This window comes from Crocodylus porosus, unplaced genomic scaffold, assembly GCF_001723895.1.
Source record: "Crocodylus porosus isolate Cpor-Errol unplaced genomic scaffold, CroPor_comp1, whole genome shotgun sequence".
NCBI lineage: Eukaryota > Metazoa > Chordata > Crocodylia > Crocodylidae > Crocodylus > Crocodylus porosus.
In genome coordinates, this window is record NW_017728909.1 from 73,480,096 (window position 1) to 73,496,801 (window position 16,706).

The 16,706-nt window shown below is 45.8% G+C and overlaps 1 protein-coding gene across 1 annotated transcript in view; it reads right to left on the reverse strand.

Moving 5' to 3' along the window:
- The window catches only part of TMEM232 (transmembrane protein 232), a 123,818-nt gene that overhangs the window by 41,438 nt on the left and 65,674 nt on the right, over window positions 1–16,706 (reverse strand). The window contains exons 9-10 of the mRNA XM_019532464.1: window positions 11,278–11,401; window positions 10,649–10,874 (exon numbers count right to left, since the gene is read on the reverse strand). Coding sequence (XP_019388009.1) covers window positions 10,649–10,874; window positions 11,278–11,401 — 350 coding nt within the window. The remainder of the gene's footprint in view (window positions 1–10,648; window positions 10,875–11,277; window positions 11,402–16,706) is intronic.

Here is a 16,706-nt window from a genome sequence, read left to right on the forward strand (position 1 = left end):
CCTAATGCTAACTGCCCAGTCATGGGATGAATCCCACCAAGTTTCTGTAAGCCCTATTATGTCTGGGTCTGAACTGGCTATTCTGAGGGCAAGTTTCTTCTGCTTATTGCCCATACTACAAGCATTGGTATATAGGCATTTAAGGCCTTGCCTAGCTGCGTGTGCCACCCCCCAATTTGGGAGACTGTAACCAAAGGCAACAGGCCATGCCCACTCCAGCTGTTAAAGCAGGAGTAGGCAATTATTTGGGCTGGAGAACCTCTTAGCAAGTTTTGGTGAGGGCCACACACACAAAATGAATGGTGGCTTAATTAACTAAGCAAATATTAATTAATTTAAGTTAATTAATGTACAATAATAAAAAAATGGTGTATTCATGTCCTAGAGAGAGGGAAAGAGAAGGAGCGGGTGAAATGTAACATGAAGGGACTGGGGATTGGAGAAGCACCAACAGAGAGATAGAGAGAGGAGAAGGAGAAGGCCTGGGCAGGGACAGAAGAAGGAGGGAGGGAGGGGAGGCCTCAGGGAGATGGAATGTGAGGATGGAGGCTGGTCAGGAGGAGTAGGACTGGGGGAGTGGGAATGGGGAGCTCTAAGCCTGGGCTGAGACGCAGCTCAGCTGTCACACATGGCTGGAGGAAGGCAGCAGGAAATAAAGTGGCTTCTTTACTGCCAGAGCATGTTCAGACTGCCTCTCCCAGCCCTTGCATGAGGGAATGTGTGGCCCATGGTGGGCAGGTGGGGAGCAACCACTGCCACTGAGGACCCACCCCCAGCTCAGCTCAATTCATCTCAGCCTGGGGAGGACTCAGAAGAGTTTGCAAAGGGAAACAAGTGCTACGCCCCCTACCACCCATCTGTGCCCCAGTACATTTCCACTCCTCACAGCCTTGGTTGGGGCCAGGCTGGAGCCGTTCACCCTGTGCCACCCCTGCTCACCACCCATGGCCAAAAACAAAAATGGTGCATGTAGGTTCGCCCCTGCCCTGTCTCTGCTGCAGCCATTCATTTGGGAGCTGAGCAGCAAGTATGCATCAACCCTGCAAAAGTTGGTGCCAACATCCCTGCCCAGACCCGGGCACCCCACCTGCCCCTCCTGCCCCTGGCAAGCCATGACTCAGCCCCAATCCACACATTGCCCTTACTTTAGCTAGCCACTGCCTCCTAAATGGGGGAGAGAGGAGGGCAGAAAACACTGCTGGGACAGCCGTGGGCTGAACAGAATCAACTGGCAGGCCAGATATAGCCTGTAGGCCATATTTTGCCCATTCCTGCTTTAAAGACTAGGCTCAGCCTGCAGTACTCTGTCTAAACAAAGATTTAGGTACTTGCTTTTGACTCATGTGCTCTCTTGCTTTGTATATCAGATTTCTGCTTTTGACTCTGGCTTTGGGTCCTGATTTTGGCATACCCTGGCCCTGGCTTTGGTTTCTGATTCCAGTTCTGGCTCATATCCTGACTCTGGCTCTGGCTCCTAATTCCAGCATATCCTGACTCTGGCTTCGACTCCTAATTCTGGTTCCATCTCCTGGCATATTCTGACTCCGGCTTTGACTCCTAACTCCAGTTCTGACTCATGGTATCTCCAGATATCCAGCTCCCTGAGAACCCAGCCAGTGACTTTGCCTGTGTCAGGTGACCACCCCCAAATACCCATTCCTATGTTCCTAACAGCAGCTGCTGATCACTCCTTCATTCTTCAGATATTTGCCAGCTGAATGTTTTTACATTTTTTCTACTAACTTCTTAGATATTGAAGTCAGGCTGACTGGTCTATATTTACCTATATCTTCCATTTCCCTCTTTTCAAAGATGGGCATTCTGTTAGCCTTTCTCCATTCATGATACACACCAACATATAATTATGGCATTAGTAAGGCAAGTTGCAATCAGTCTCCATTGCATCCTGCTTTCCTCAGTCTTACTGTTAAATAACGTTTTTCTGTGCCTCAGACAACATAAGATCATAAGATAAACAGTAAAGTGTTATGTATCCAGGTCAGGTGTGCTGTTAAGAAGTTGATTTTTATACCATTTTTGAAGCCTGACAAGTAGAGCTGGTGAAGCCTTTTAGAATCAGTCTCCAAAATGAAAAATACATATATTTGGCTTTATTTTTTATGACAGATGTCACCGACATTGCTGTGTGGGAAGTCATTTAAGAGGCATGGGACTATTAGCGAAATAGTAAGGTTAATAATAGGCTTTTTGTGTAATGTATTTTACCTTGAGAACATCTGACAGAAAAGGAGGATGGATCATGAAACCCCTGACAAAAGGAGCAGTAGGACTTCCACCTTTCTTAAGAGGAAACACAACAAAAGAATACAAAGTCTTTTGGTTGTCCTGAGCAGTGAATGTAGCTACAGGTGGGAGTGCAAGTAATTTTTAAAAGAGGGAGGAATAAAAAAAAGCTTATCATTTATCTGTCTGCTGCATAAAATATTATTAATTCTATTGTCATATGAACTATGAGTCCCACCACATGAATGAGGACCCCATGGTGTTCTGCTGTGCAGACAATGGAAAACAGTTTCATGAGCATAAACATGGTAAAGTAGTGACAGAAATATAGATGTAAAAGGAATGAAGGAGCTATTTTAAAATAAAAAGTTAATTTAAAACACACACACACACACACGTACACAGAGAGTCACTTTTCATGCATGTCTGCCATGGACATGGTGTTCTCTGGGTTGTTAGCACTTGTAATGATAACAGACATTCTTTGAGTAATTGCACATTCACGAGGACTGCTAAGAAACATGTGATAAGGTAAAAAGCCTATTTTCAAGCAATAATTATGCAAATTATATGTGATACTAACATTTGATTATGGGTCTTGAGTAAAGCACTGTGATATGTCATCTGTTATAAATAAGTTGTATCCTGTATTTCTCCATAGATCTTAAAACGCATGCAGTTGCCATACTACAGAGCAACTAGGAGGTTGAATACTGAAGTATTTAGGAGGGCTTCCAAGAGGACATCAGTGACTGCACGTCCACTTGCTGGAGCTGATCCTAAAATTACAAATTCAAAGGGGTTGATAGTTGGGTACCCAGGCATTTTCATCCATATTTATCTGATTTCTGTACAATTATTGCATGTGCAGCTCTGGGATTTGCAAACACAGGGCACATACAAGCATTACATATCTGTTGATAGAATCATTTTTAGTCTGGTAGAAATGCTTGGTGTTAAAAATGCTTACCTTGGCCTAAGACGCTATGCACAGTGGGGATTAAAACAGGAAGGCCAAAGCACAACTAGAGTTGCAGCTACCAAGAGAAGTGAAGGGTAACAAGAAGGGTTTCTGAAAGTATGTCAGCAGCACAAGGAAGATCAGTGAAAGTGTGGTCCCCTTACTGAATGGGGGAGGAAACGTAGTGATAGATAATGTGGTAAATGCTGAAGTACTCAATGCCTTTTTTTATCTTAGTCTTCCCAGGCAAGGTCAGCTCCCAGACTACTGCACCTGGCAGCACAATTTGAGGGGGAAGAAGGGAAGGTGAGCAGCCAACAGTGGTGAAAAAACAGGTTTGGGGCTATTTAGAAAACTTGGACATGTACAAGTTCATGGGGATGGATGTGATGCACCTGAGGTGCTGAGGGAGCTGGTTGATGTGCTTACAGAGCTGCTGGGCATTACTACAGACTGGTCAGTCTCACCTCAGTCCCTGGGAAAAACCATAGAGCAGGTCTGCAAGGAATCTGTTTCTAAGAACTTGGAGGAGAAGGTGATTAGGAACAGTCAGCATGGATTCACCAAGGGCAAATCATGCCTGACCATCCTGATTGCCTTCTATGATGAGAAGACTGGCTCTGTGGATGCAGGGAGAAGAGTGGATATGATAATATACCTTGATTTTAGCAAGACTTTTAATAGGGTTTCCCATAACATTCTTGCAAGGAAACTAAGCAAATACAGGTTGGATGAATGGACTGCAAGGTGGATAGAAAACTGGCTGGATCGTTGGGCTGGAAGGATAATTAATGGCTCGATGTATAATGGGCAAGTGGTATCAAGTGAAGTGCCCCAGGGGTCATTTTTATTCAATACCTTCATCAACAGTATGGAAGATGGGATGGAGAGAACCTTCAGAAAGTCTGCAGATGATACCAAGCTGTGGGGAGTAGTAGATACACTGGAGGGGAGGACAAGACTTCAGAGCAGCCTAGACAAATTGGAGGATTGGACTAAAAGAAATCTCATGAGGTTCGATAAGCAGAAGTGCAAAATCCTGCACTTAGGACAGAACAATCTCATGCAATGGCACAGGCTGGGGACTGAATGCTAAGCAGCAGCTCTGCAGAAAAGACCTGGGGGTTTCAGTGGGCAATAAGCTGAATATGAGCCAACAGTGTGCTCTTGTTGCAAAGAAGGCTAACAGCATACTAGGCTACATTTCTAGGAGCACTGCCAGCAGATCAAGGGAAGTGATCCCTTCCCTTTATTCAGCACTGGTGAGGCCACATCTGGAGTACTGTGTCCAGTTTCAGGACCCCTGCTACAGGAAGGATGTGGAGAAATTGGAGAGAGTCCAGTGGAGGGCTACAAAATGGTTAGAGAGTGGGAGAACATGATTTCTGAGGAGAGGTTGATGGAACTGGGCTTATTTAGTCTAGAGAAAAAAAGACTGAGGACAATAGGGCAGAGCCTAGCGATAGGCAGCAAGGGTACTACTACAGCTTGGCCAGAGAAACAGCAGTAAGTTGCTCTGAAGGTTGAGGGGACACACCTTCGGCTGGTCAGGAGAACACCGGACCAGAAGGGGAGGAGTCCCGGTGATATAAGCTTGGGTCCTGGTTGCAGAGGGGCAGTGCAGTCCTGAGCCCTGCAGGAAGAAAAACCCCATGGCATCTCAGGCAAGCAAGGAGTTGGAGCTGTAGGCCATGTCAGGTATTCCCAGGGCTTAAAGAGCCAGTGAGTAGGAAGGTGGCTTGGTAGTGGTATGATAACCCAGAGGGCTTGGAGTGTTTAAGTTTAAAGTGGTTGCTTACGTTTTTATTTTAGTTTTAGACTGGAGGGCTGGATGTGATTGTACAGGTAGAAACGAGGCCACAGGGGTGCCTGCAGGGCACAACAGGTTTTGAGCCCTGCCATGGGCTGGGGGAATGAGAAAGAAGAAGCCTAAAGTCAAGAGGGCTGAGCCGAGAGGGGGCAATGCATGCACACTGGAAGCCAATGACAGACTGAGACTGAAAGGTCAGGCCAGAACCAGTAAGCCTAAGCAGCCAGTCTACAGCCAGGGTAACCTGCGGGCTAAAGCTAAAAAGGCCAAAGCCTATACAGGAAGATAAATGGCGAAAGTGACACCTGTGAGGCATGGGTGTGGCTATAGAGCCAAGAGGCCACAATTAAAAGCCCTAAGGTTTAAAAAAGAGCCAATCAGGCCACACATGGTAACCACTGGCTCACAGTACCAGCAAAGCACCAGTAGACCTGCTGTGATATAAGAGGTACCCGTGGAGAACTGTGTTATTTTGGCTAGTGAGCAGAGAGCCCAGAGACCATGAGAGGTCATTTAGACATTGGTGAGAGTACTCAAGGGCAACCTCTCACTCAACATCAAAAGAACATCAAGGCATGGCAAGAAAGCTAAGCAGGGGAGGCTATACAGAGGATTGGGCTGCAGGCAGGATTAGGGTGGCCCAAAGGGAGGTGCCATGGCTTCCACAGGACTTGTCCTGTCACAGGGATCTCCATCCTCAAAGGTTCTTAAGGCCTGGGTAAACAAAGCCTTAGCTGGGATGATACAGTTAAGGATGGTCCTGCTTTGAACAGGGGGTTGGACTAGATGACCTGCTGAGGCCCCTTCCAACCCTAATTTTCTATTATTCTATGAATATTAAACCTCCTCTGAGGTTTAAGTTTAGTGTAATAGGGGTTAAATAGGTTAATGAAAGCTTGTTTGCTTTCCAATCAATAGAAGCTCCTCTGCTGTCCTCCTGATGTCCCAGTGTGCATTGCTCCCTGCCCCTGCCTCCAGAGAGGGATGGTCGGACTCAGACTCCACTGCTCTGGTTTTATCGTAGACAAACCCAACCCCTGTCAGCCCCAGGGCTGAAAAAGCCCAGCCCATCTCCACAGACCAGGAGCTGTGCAGCTGTTAACCCCCCGAGCAGGTGTAGAAAAGCCACCCGTAAGCACTGCTTTGGACCCACTAGCATCCCATGGGGCACATCAACACCAGCACCTGCAGCCCTGTGCCTGAAGCCACAAGCACAAGGCTCTGAAGTGATTTGGGGGGCAAATCTACCCTTCTTCCCATGGCACTTCAGAGCCCCATGCCAACCACCCCATGTGTGGGGCTGTGAGAACTGGATTGAAGTGCCGTGGAGGGGACCATCACCCCCATGTGGGCCTTCAGAGACCTTTGCCTGCAGCCCCATATGCAGGCATGCCAGTGCAAGGCACAGAAGTGCTGTTCAGGGGAGATGCTTCCCAATGCAAGGTTTGAGAGCCCTAAGCACTGGCTATGGTGGCAGGGTCTCCTAAAACCAGAGCCCCAGCAGCATCATAGGCCAAGCCCCCCTGGAGCAGCCAGACCCTCAGGTTGTGCCAGAGAAGTAGGGTCCATTGTGGGCTTTTGGCAGGGAAAATGACAGGCTTTAAAGACAGAAGACCTACTTTGGGCCTGCTGTCTAATAGACTAACAGCTGAGAGGGAGGGAGTGGGGTCTTCTTACAAGAGAGTCACGGTTCTTGTGGCCTCCAGCCAAGTAGCCCTATGCCCTACATCAGTGGTTCTCAACCTTTTTTATACTGTGGACCAGCATGGGAGTGGGATGGGGCTGATGGAGCTGACTGCCCCTCCACCCAGCTTTAATCCCACATATGACTGCTGGTGGTGGAAGCTGCTCACCTGGGCAGTCAGGGGTCTGAGTGGGGATCTCGTGCCACAACCCAGCGGCCAGACATTCATAGCCCAATGCCGGGCCACAGCCCAGTTGTTGGGAACCTCTGCCCTACACTACTGTCACCAGTTTCCAGGCAGACTGGGGAGCCTGAAAAGCGCGTTGGGGTATGTGCTCTGGGTTCCCCTGGCTGGGTGCCTTCTACAGCACAGGGTATCTGCAGAGCATGCACCTGGCCACATGAACTCTTGTATTGAGGTCTATCAGGGTTTTCAATTGCTTTAACTAAACTGGTATACTTCTGTAGTAGACCTATGGGTGCTTCCACCTTTATGGTTCTTTTCCTGCTAGCACTCCTCATTTCTTCAGAGTCTCCCCCATTGCAATCTCTTCTGCCACACCTTAATGTAATGAATTGACAGGGGAGGCTGCCCTGAGGGTGAGGAGGACTTTGGGTAGTGGACCCTTCATGTTGCCAATTATCATGGTTTTGGGGGTTGTTCTTAAAGTCTTCGCTTTCGGAATGTGAAAAACCTAGCTCTTTCTTATATATATAAGACTTTAAGAACAATGCCAAAAATCGTAAGAGCTGACAATACTGCATCCCACTTCTACTTTGGCTGTGCCCACTAGCTTGAAGCCCATTACCCAGGGCTGCAAGCTTCTGGCTCAGATTTTGTCACATCCTTGTGACCTCAGGCTCTAGGCCTCATGCAACCCTTGTACAGTCCTCTGTGGTCATGGGTTCCACTTTCACTGGTTCCAACCCTGCCTCTCAGTCTCCCACAGGCTTTGACCCTCATGAGTTCTGGGATTATGCTTCAGTCTCTCTCTCCTGTCCTCTTAACACACTGAGCCTGAGATTTGGGGTGTTCCCAGGGACCCATTTCAGTGGCCTCCATCACTCCTACAGCCACAACACAGTTAATGGGTACAAATGGAAACCCCAGAACATGAGCACCTGCCCCAACTCAAAAGTATTCCACCTGGGTTCACCTCACCCTGTGCAATGCTTTCCAAAAAAAAAAACAAAAAAGGCCCAAGGCACTTCTCTTGTTCCCAATACGGACTCTCAGGTTTCCTTTACCCTGGCTGCTGCTCTGAGTCCTTACTTCATAGCCCTGGGTTCTGTCCCTGGGATCTTCTATCAGGATTTCCATCCCCTGTAGTTCCTACCACCAGATTGCTGCTCTGAATTGGGGTTTGGGCTTATAATGAGACACCTAACCCTCCACTTCTGCCCTATGTCCATCAGGCACTGCCTGTACCTAGGCTCAGTAGCCTTTTTGTCTCAGGTTTCTCTGTCTGTGAGTTTGGCTCAGGCAAAACAAAGAAGGTTTGAGTAAAGGGGGGGTGTAAAAACAACAAAAATGAAAAGACAAAAAAGGGGAAGAGAGAGCCAGTCACTCCTAGACCCCTTCCCTCTCTAGTCATGGGCTAGGGGCCCCTTTACAACTTCTACTGATTCACTGGATTGCTTGCACACACCCAGTGCTATGTATACACTTTTCTGCATATACATAAGCCCTGTGGATCTGAGTTGGTTAAATGTTGAGATGATATAAAATGGTATTTAGAAGAAAGAAAGCGTTTGTAGAGAATGTTAATCTATTTTATTCCTTGGGCATGAGAGCATACTTCACTGTAAAACAAATCAAAGGAAGCTAAAGAATTGGCAAAATGAAACCCTACCTAAAATAGATAATTTTGAAAATTTAGACCTAAGTAGGAGTCTTCTGTTTCCAATTTTTCTCTTATAATTCATTATTCATTTGACACAGTTTATAATCCTAGTGTTATTTACACTACCATTACAGTACAATTATACTTTTTCTCTTTGATAGTTATAAATTACCACTTATACATGTAACTAGATAAAACATTGCATGACTGAGAATAATTAGTGTAAATATGCTGTAGTTCATATACCTGTATTCTAACATTATGATTAAGGAGAACCCTGTAAGGTTATAATAAGTAAATCAGTTATGTAGTTAACCTTCTGGTTATATATATTAATTGTAACAGCATCTTCTAAAATAAAAGCCTGGGGTATTCATACCTTAATATCAAGGTAACTATACTGTAATATAGGAACTTTATAATACAATGTGATTTGGGAGGGAGGTTATTTTTGTTTTATGGAGTTATCTTTTGGGCTAGGGACGGACGTTACACACAAACCGGTTTAAGTGATCATAAACTGGTTTAAACCTGTAACAGAACAGAAGTTCAGTGCACATAAACCAGTTTGAGAATGGCTGAAACTGGTTTAAGATAAACCTGGTTGAATGTAGTATCAGACTTAACTGATTTGACTCAAACTGGTTTACGCAATGTCTGTCCCAGACCCCTTGCTGGTTTAAGATAAACCAGACTCCCCCAGCATCCCAGCTTGCTCTCTGAGATGCAGTTTCCCACCACTACCACCGCTCCCTGCTAAGCAGGAATTCCCTGCTCCTGTCTGCCTTGCTGAGGAGGTGTTTGTGTATTAACTAGCAGACCACATGCTGGCTACAGTCTGTGCTGATTCAACAGGCAGAATCAACAAGTAGCTGGTAATGTCCCTCTGTTGTTATCTTAAATGGATGATAAACATTGTTATTAATTCTCTGCTGGGTTTATCACAACATCCTGCCTGAGCCTGGCCACACTCCCTCAGCTCCATGCTATGGAAGGCAGGCCTGCTCTAGTGCCCTCTGGCTTTTAGCCTGAGCCACTACAGGCATGTGCCTACATTTCTGGGATGTCTGTCCATTTACAGAACAGATATAGTCTAAACTAACCTGCAAAGATTGAATCAATTCAGGCTCAGGCTTTTTGAATGTCTGTCCCTAGCCCATGGATTTAAAATGGAATATGTGCAGTAGATGCACTAAAGTGGTGTGATTTAATTTGAGCTTGATTATTTTTTAACTGGATTACTTACATATTGGATATGACCTTTTGTGCAAAGGTTGGTTATAGAATAAACAGAGTAACTGAAGTTTCTTTAAGCACCAAGTAACAAATGAAACAAAAATTTAGTTCTAATGCAAACCAACCTGTCCTTGAAAGTCACTAATGTCCTATTTTTAGAATAAGGTAAATGTTTCTAGAGAAATGTAAATCAGTCAGCACTATAACTAATATCAAAGTTGCTGCCAGCATGGAGTACTTACTTTGATTGCTAAACTGAAATTATATGTTAAAAGTATTGCCAACTAATTTCATTCTTAAAATGCCTGATTAATTCAAATATTTTTGTAATTTATAAAAGTGACATATTGATTAGATAATTTCTAAAAAGTTAACCAGAATCATAATAAACATGTCAAAAAATAGAGCCACTTCTGACAACCAATGCTCATGGCAATTAAAAGCATACACATAACTAACTTCAAATTGTCAGCAATATTATAACCTTCACTGTTCCAAAAAAATAACTAAATTCATTATTTCCATTGTTTACATGTATTGGGAAAAAGCTTCTTATAATACGATCTGGAAGAAAAATAATGATTCAAATTTTGATTTGATTAAGTAATCTCGGTCAGAATGAAATCTAAAAATGCAACCTGAGCTATATGACCTGTATTCAAAAACCAAATGGTACTATTTAGTGGCTTCAGGGAAAATAAACTGAACAGAATACAGACAAAACTTTTTGAAGCTTTGAAACAAATTATCTCCAAATTTTCAAGGAAAGGAAGTAAACAGGAAACTGAGTTTTCTGTAACTGGGTTTTTTCATGTGCTTATGTACTATGTGTTAAAACGTCAGGGGTTTTTTTCGTATTAGGTACTTACCATCTGCTGGAGTTTGTGAAAGGTTATATTGCAAAAGGTCAAAAAAACTTGCTCCTCTTAATTCATTTGGATGTTCTGATGTTTTTTTGCAATCACAGAATCCAAGAAAAGCAGTTTTTTGTAAATCTGATGTATTAGCACTTAAACAAATGTCTCGGAGCACACAGATGTACATGTAGCATATTTCCCAGGGCCAGGATGGTAGATAAGTTATGGACCTCTCTTCCTGTTGGTAGGAATATAAAGCTTCAATTAAATATCTAGAAAATCTATAACAAATACAGATTCTAATGGAAGAATTGAGTATTTTACAGTAGGAGCAGATTAATATACTTTAATCAAATTTCACATTTGGCCATGTTAACTGTTCAGAAGTGAGCGGGTAATTTAGTAGAAGACATAGTCATTCAGCAATCACGCAGGGTGTTTAAACTACAAGAGAATTGCATTCCCAGGTGTTTAGTTTATTGAAAAACTGGTCTGCTCGCTCTATCCCGCATCTCAGAATTCTAAGGTGAACATGACCTTCAGTTTTCAGGAGTAAAGAAAATAAATGCGTTACTTCTATCCAATTTAATGTTTGAAACAAACACATTTTCCTCTTACATCTAAATTAACAGTGCTGTTACCTGCTTCTGAAGAGACATAGAGCTTGAAATAAAATCTCTCACTAGGTCCATTAAAACCTTCAAGCAGGACAAGTTTAATTTGGCGGCCTCCCCAAGGACCAACAAACCTAATATTGAAGCCAACCTAGATATTTCAGGACAGAAAAAACAAATCTTAGTACAAAATAAAATAATAATTGATTTTTAAAATATAAAACTATTGGCTGGCCAGAGGCAATTAGTGTCCTAGTTTGCTAGAACCAATTAAAGACAATAAACACTGGCATTTTTGGAGCCAGTTGACATCAAAGCCTAAAGAAAAAGTAAAAGTGTGCCATAGTTTTTATAGAGATTTATAAAGTTAATTGTAAAAGTCTAACAAAACCATGCCTTAGAACTGTATAGCTATCCTACCTTTTTTCTGGATCTGTGGTAAAAACAAATCAGTTAGCACTTTAGGAAGAAGTTTCTGTTAAGCTTTAACATAGGTAGAATATTTTGCTATAGGTAACAAGAAGGCAACCGCTGCTAGATCTTAGAAGTGTTGTATTGTCAGCCACATAGCAAAGAGGAAGTCATCAGATAAAGCATTTATGTTACATCTTTTAATGGAAGGAATAAATAGTTTGAGACAGCTCAGTCTGGCAATCCAGTTCATTCCTCTGCTAACCCCTCCTGCCATCACCTGGGTCTATCGGTGATATATGAGTTATCTGGCTAACTAGAAAAGAAGAAAAATGATGACATGTCATAATTTGCTGATGGGTAAGCAAAGGGAAATGTTAAATGACAATGAATCAAACTGGATGGAGGTTTCTAGCAAGCCACTGAGAGAATCAATATTATGTCAAGCTTTATTCCACATCTTCATTAATGAAGAGTTAGCAGGCATCAGTGAAGATATAACACAAATGTCTCCAAAGAAGTTAGTAACATAGTCATAAAAAATGACAAAATAATTTGTCAACAAAATGAACAATTCAAATTAATATAATTACAGGGGGTACATCTACACGTACAAATGCTGCTAGATGGTTTTACTGCAGAGTAAATCCACCCTGGGCCAGCAGCTACACATGCAGGCATTTGACAGCAGATTTACTCCAAATGGGCTCTCTGGGCTGCTCCCACCCTGCTCTGCCCCCCTGTAGCAGCCAGGGGGAGCTCCAGGCTCCCCCTGGATACTAGCCCAAGGGCTGGCAGGGAGCATCAGACAAGGAGACAGCTGGGTTGGGAGATTGCTCTCTGCCACCGGGAGCTGCCTGCTGCCAGGATGCATTTCAATGGTGACGCTTGGGCTAGGGCAATGTCCTCTTGCTCCAGCAGCGGGGAATTCCTGGCCCCAGTACCCTGATTGGGGGCAAGGGGCTTGTAAAGAGCTACAGCTAGCAGTGAGCCTCTGACTGGGCAGGTATTCCCCACCCAGCCGGCAGCTCACTGCTTAGCTGCCCCACCAGTGAATTGGGGCTGGGGGCTGGGACCTGCCCCTCCCCTGCAGCAACTCACTGTTTAGCTGGCCCACCAGTGGATAGGAGCAGGAGATGGGACCTGCCCCTCCCCCACAGGTCTTTCCAAGCCCCATGCCTTGATTGCCCAATTGGGGCACTGGGCTGGGAAATAGCTGCAGGGCTGGGGAAATCTATACACGCAGCCCAGAGCTGGCTGGATACTGCCCAAAATGGGACAGCTCCCAGCCAGCTCCAGACTGCACATGCAGACCTCCCTGCACAGCCCAGGGCTGGCCAAGAACTGTCCCGGTATGCACATGCATCCTGGAGCTGCCTGGAAACTGTAGGCACCTGTACACACCATGGGTTTTAATTGTCATTAAATGAAACAGGTTGATAAAATTTAAACTTTTTTATTTTGGAGTGTCACATCTGTATTTACACACACTAGGTTTTCAAACTATTGAAGCTGGGTCCTTGGCCAGCACTGCAGGAAACTGGGACAGTCCAGCACTGCCTCCCGGCCCAGGACCCCCCATCCACCCTGTGCCCATGCCCTGCCATGCAGCTGTGGAAGCAGGGAGCCAGCAAACCACACAAGAAAAAACAAATGTGGGAGCAATTTGAAAGTGAAAGCAACTGAAAGGGGTGAACTATAAAAAAAAGTCACAATTCCATCTGGTGGACAAAAGAAGCTCATCGCACATCTTTGAGACGCTTTGCATTTGCACTCAATGAATCCATGGATGCGATGCTTTATTTCCCAGTAAGCCAAACTAAACTATGTCTGAGGAGTTTTAGTTTAATGCACCAGAGAGACTTTTAAACCATCTGGAAAACTCGATCGTGCAAACAGTCATGTAGTTGCAGTGCAAGAAAGGGCAAAAAATGTGGCATGTATAAAAGTCCCTGTTGCATTTTGGGCAGTTTCCAGCCAGCTCAGGGCTGGCCTTGAACTGTCCCTGCCTGGGGCAGATCCCAGTCAACTCCAGGCTGGCCAGGGAATGCTCCCTGTGCTTGGAGCACCCAGCACCATCTCCATGATCACAGAACCACGGGAAGGAGCTCCCTGCTGCCAGGACAGGGGGACATTATCCTGGCCCAGGTTCCACCACCAGAGCCCACCCCAGCAGCAAGCAGCTCCTGGAGGCAGGGAGCAATCTCCTGCCCCCTGTTGGCTGTCTACATCTGCCTTACTGTGCAGTAAGTACTCCAGATTACTACACAGTAAGCTTCTGAACATGTAGACGGTGATGCTTACTGCACAGTAATTTTGTTCTATTGCACAGTAAAGCATTTCATGTAGATGTGCCCAGAGAGAATGAAATTGACAAGGTGAGCAGCGATAACGTTGAAGCAATAATGTTGAAAGTGACCAGTTACAGAGGCAAGTAAATTATTTACTCAAGTAAATTATGCATGAGTTTTCAATGCTATATGGCAGCATAAAACAATTTACATTTGAAATGCTTACAGAACATATTGCATTACGTAGCAGAGGTACCTAATGAGAGGTAGCAGAGGTACCTAGCAGAGAAATTGATCATTTCTGTTTATATCTGATACAATTATAGAGTGTTACATTTAGTTCTGGACATCTCACTCTGTGGAAGAGCCCCGACCCCAGGCAGCCCCGGGACTCACCGGGCGGGGCGGAGCACGCCCGGCCAGAGCCAGCAGCACGGGAACACACGACGGGAACGTACGACGCAGCACCGCCGGAGCCGGCGCAAAAGCCCGGGAGGGGATCTCCGCGCGGAGACCGGCGGCACGCACTTTAATTAACTCTCCCAGGTGCCACAAGGAGCCGGCAGACTCAAAAGCAGCGCCGGTGCGGAGCAGTGGGGGCCGGAAGGAGTCAGAGGAAGAGGAGCTTCCTGGCGGGGGAGCAGCAGCACGGCGGACGACAGGAGGGAACCCGGCAAGGACCTTCTGGAGCCGGGTAGGGCCCCGTGGGGCGAACCACGAGGGACGGAGGCCCCTCAGGGCCACTGATCGGGTGGTGGGGGCTGGGAGTGGGGAAGCTCCCCCACCACAGCCCTGGCTGAAGCGGCCCGTGGCCAGAGGCGGCGGCGGCTGGCTGACCCAGGGAGGACCGTTGGGAGACGGACCCCGGGCAGGAACGGCGGGCCCCAGCTATACATAGGGGACCCTGCCGGGACTCACCGAGTGACCCGGGGGTCACTACCAGGACTCTTTTTGGGAAAAAAGAGACCCCTACCCTTGCCGAGGTAAAGGGGAGCACCATCAGGACTCACCGTGCGGAGGCTCGGGCGAGGGTGTAGGGGAGGCAGGAGCCCTCAAAGACCCCAGACCAGACTGGACAGGAGACCCGTTTCTGGACGTGCACCCGCCAAGGAGAATCACTGAACCAATATCATCGAAGTCATGGCAGGCGGACTTGGCGGGAGCAGACTGGGAGCGGGAGTCACTCCAGAGTACAAAAAAGGGGGGGGCAGGCCCCCACGACGACCCATGGGTGCTTGAGTCGTGCCCTTACGGGTGGACCCGTGGACACACTCACTACCAAAAAGCTACTGATTGACAAACTGGAGGAGGAAAAAAGATGATTATGAACTGTTTGAGAAGTCTGCCTAGACTTTGGTACCCAAAACATTTCTTTAAGCAGAAATGACTGCCTTGATGTTAGAGAACTTGCCCAGAAAGAAGTCTAGACAGTAGGGTTTCTAGGTAGTTTTCAGGCTGAAGAGGTTTAAATTCATATCTCCCACCTCTTAAAAGAGTACCACCCCACCAGGCAGATGGCAAGCCTATAAAGGAGTCACTCTCCAGTCTTCCTGATGAAGTGGTACCAGTGTGTGTGAAATAATGCAAGATTCTGGGGCCAAATAGAGAGAGTTTGATTTTGTAGCCCAATGATTAAAGACTACAAGCAAGTTCCTGTTTTGGGGGATACCTTGTTTTGTTCCCTGCTCCCACTTTACACTGAGCAGTCATGAATTCTTTAAGCTTAGGAATCTTCTCCTCTTCCAGCTATGTTTGTAAATAGAAATTACTGCCATTGCTTTGTTTTGACATTGATTCAATGCTTTATTGGAGCTATTCAGAGCACACCTACTGGATTGGGCTCCTAAACAACCTTCAATGCACAGCTGCCCAGTTTGTGAATCCCAAATAATCTCAGGTAGAAAATACATGCTAAGATGCTCAGTTGTGCCAAAAGTAGCACTCTACATGGCTAGGGAACTTTTCTGTCTAAACTTGGTACTGGTGGCCTTTTGACACACTTGAGAGGTTAGGCATGGATCCTGTGGATTGCTCACTTGGATTTAGGTATCTAAACCCCGCTTAAATCCTGCACTAGATAACTAAGTGCTTTTGTGACTATGGTAGACCAGTCACTAAAATACAATAAAGACTGGAATTCTCTTAGCATGGTTCACATCTTCCTTTCATGGAATATGTTGTGTTTTAAATTCTTTTAGCAGTATATGTTTATAAAGATTTTAGAGATTTTTTACTATTATGATCTAAAATAGTAGTTCTCAATGAGTACGTTCAGATATTCATAGATGTAAGAAGGAGGTTAGATCATGTTAAAAATGGCCACCCAATCTAAGGTAAGTCAGGATGGGAGGGCTAGTGGAGTGGGGGGGTGGGCTTGGGAGGATTGGGGAACCAAGCAGCTCCAGGTGGATTGGAGGGGCAGGCATGATCTGTGGGATGAATAAGAGGGTATGGGGAGCTGATGAGATCCATGGGAGGGACTGGGGGGGTTAGTGGGGCCATAGGAGAGATTGGAATGGGGGAAGGTAGGGTCAGTGGTGTGGGTTGGTGGGATCCAGAGGGGTTTGGCAGAATCAGGGGATCTAGCAGGGTCTTCAGAGGGTCTTGGGAAGATGGCGGGCTTTCTGTGTCACTCCCTTGAAGCAGGAGATAGTTTTAGCTCCCTGACACCCCCTCCACCCAAAGTTGAACAATTCCCCTGAGGAACCTACCCCCCATCCTGCCTGTCCCTCCCCCCACCCTGACTTCTATTGG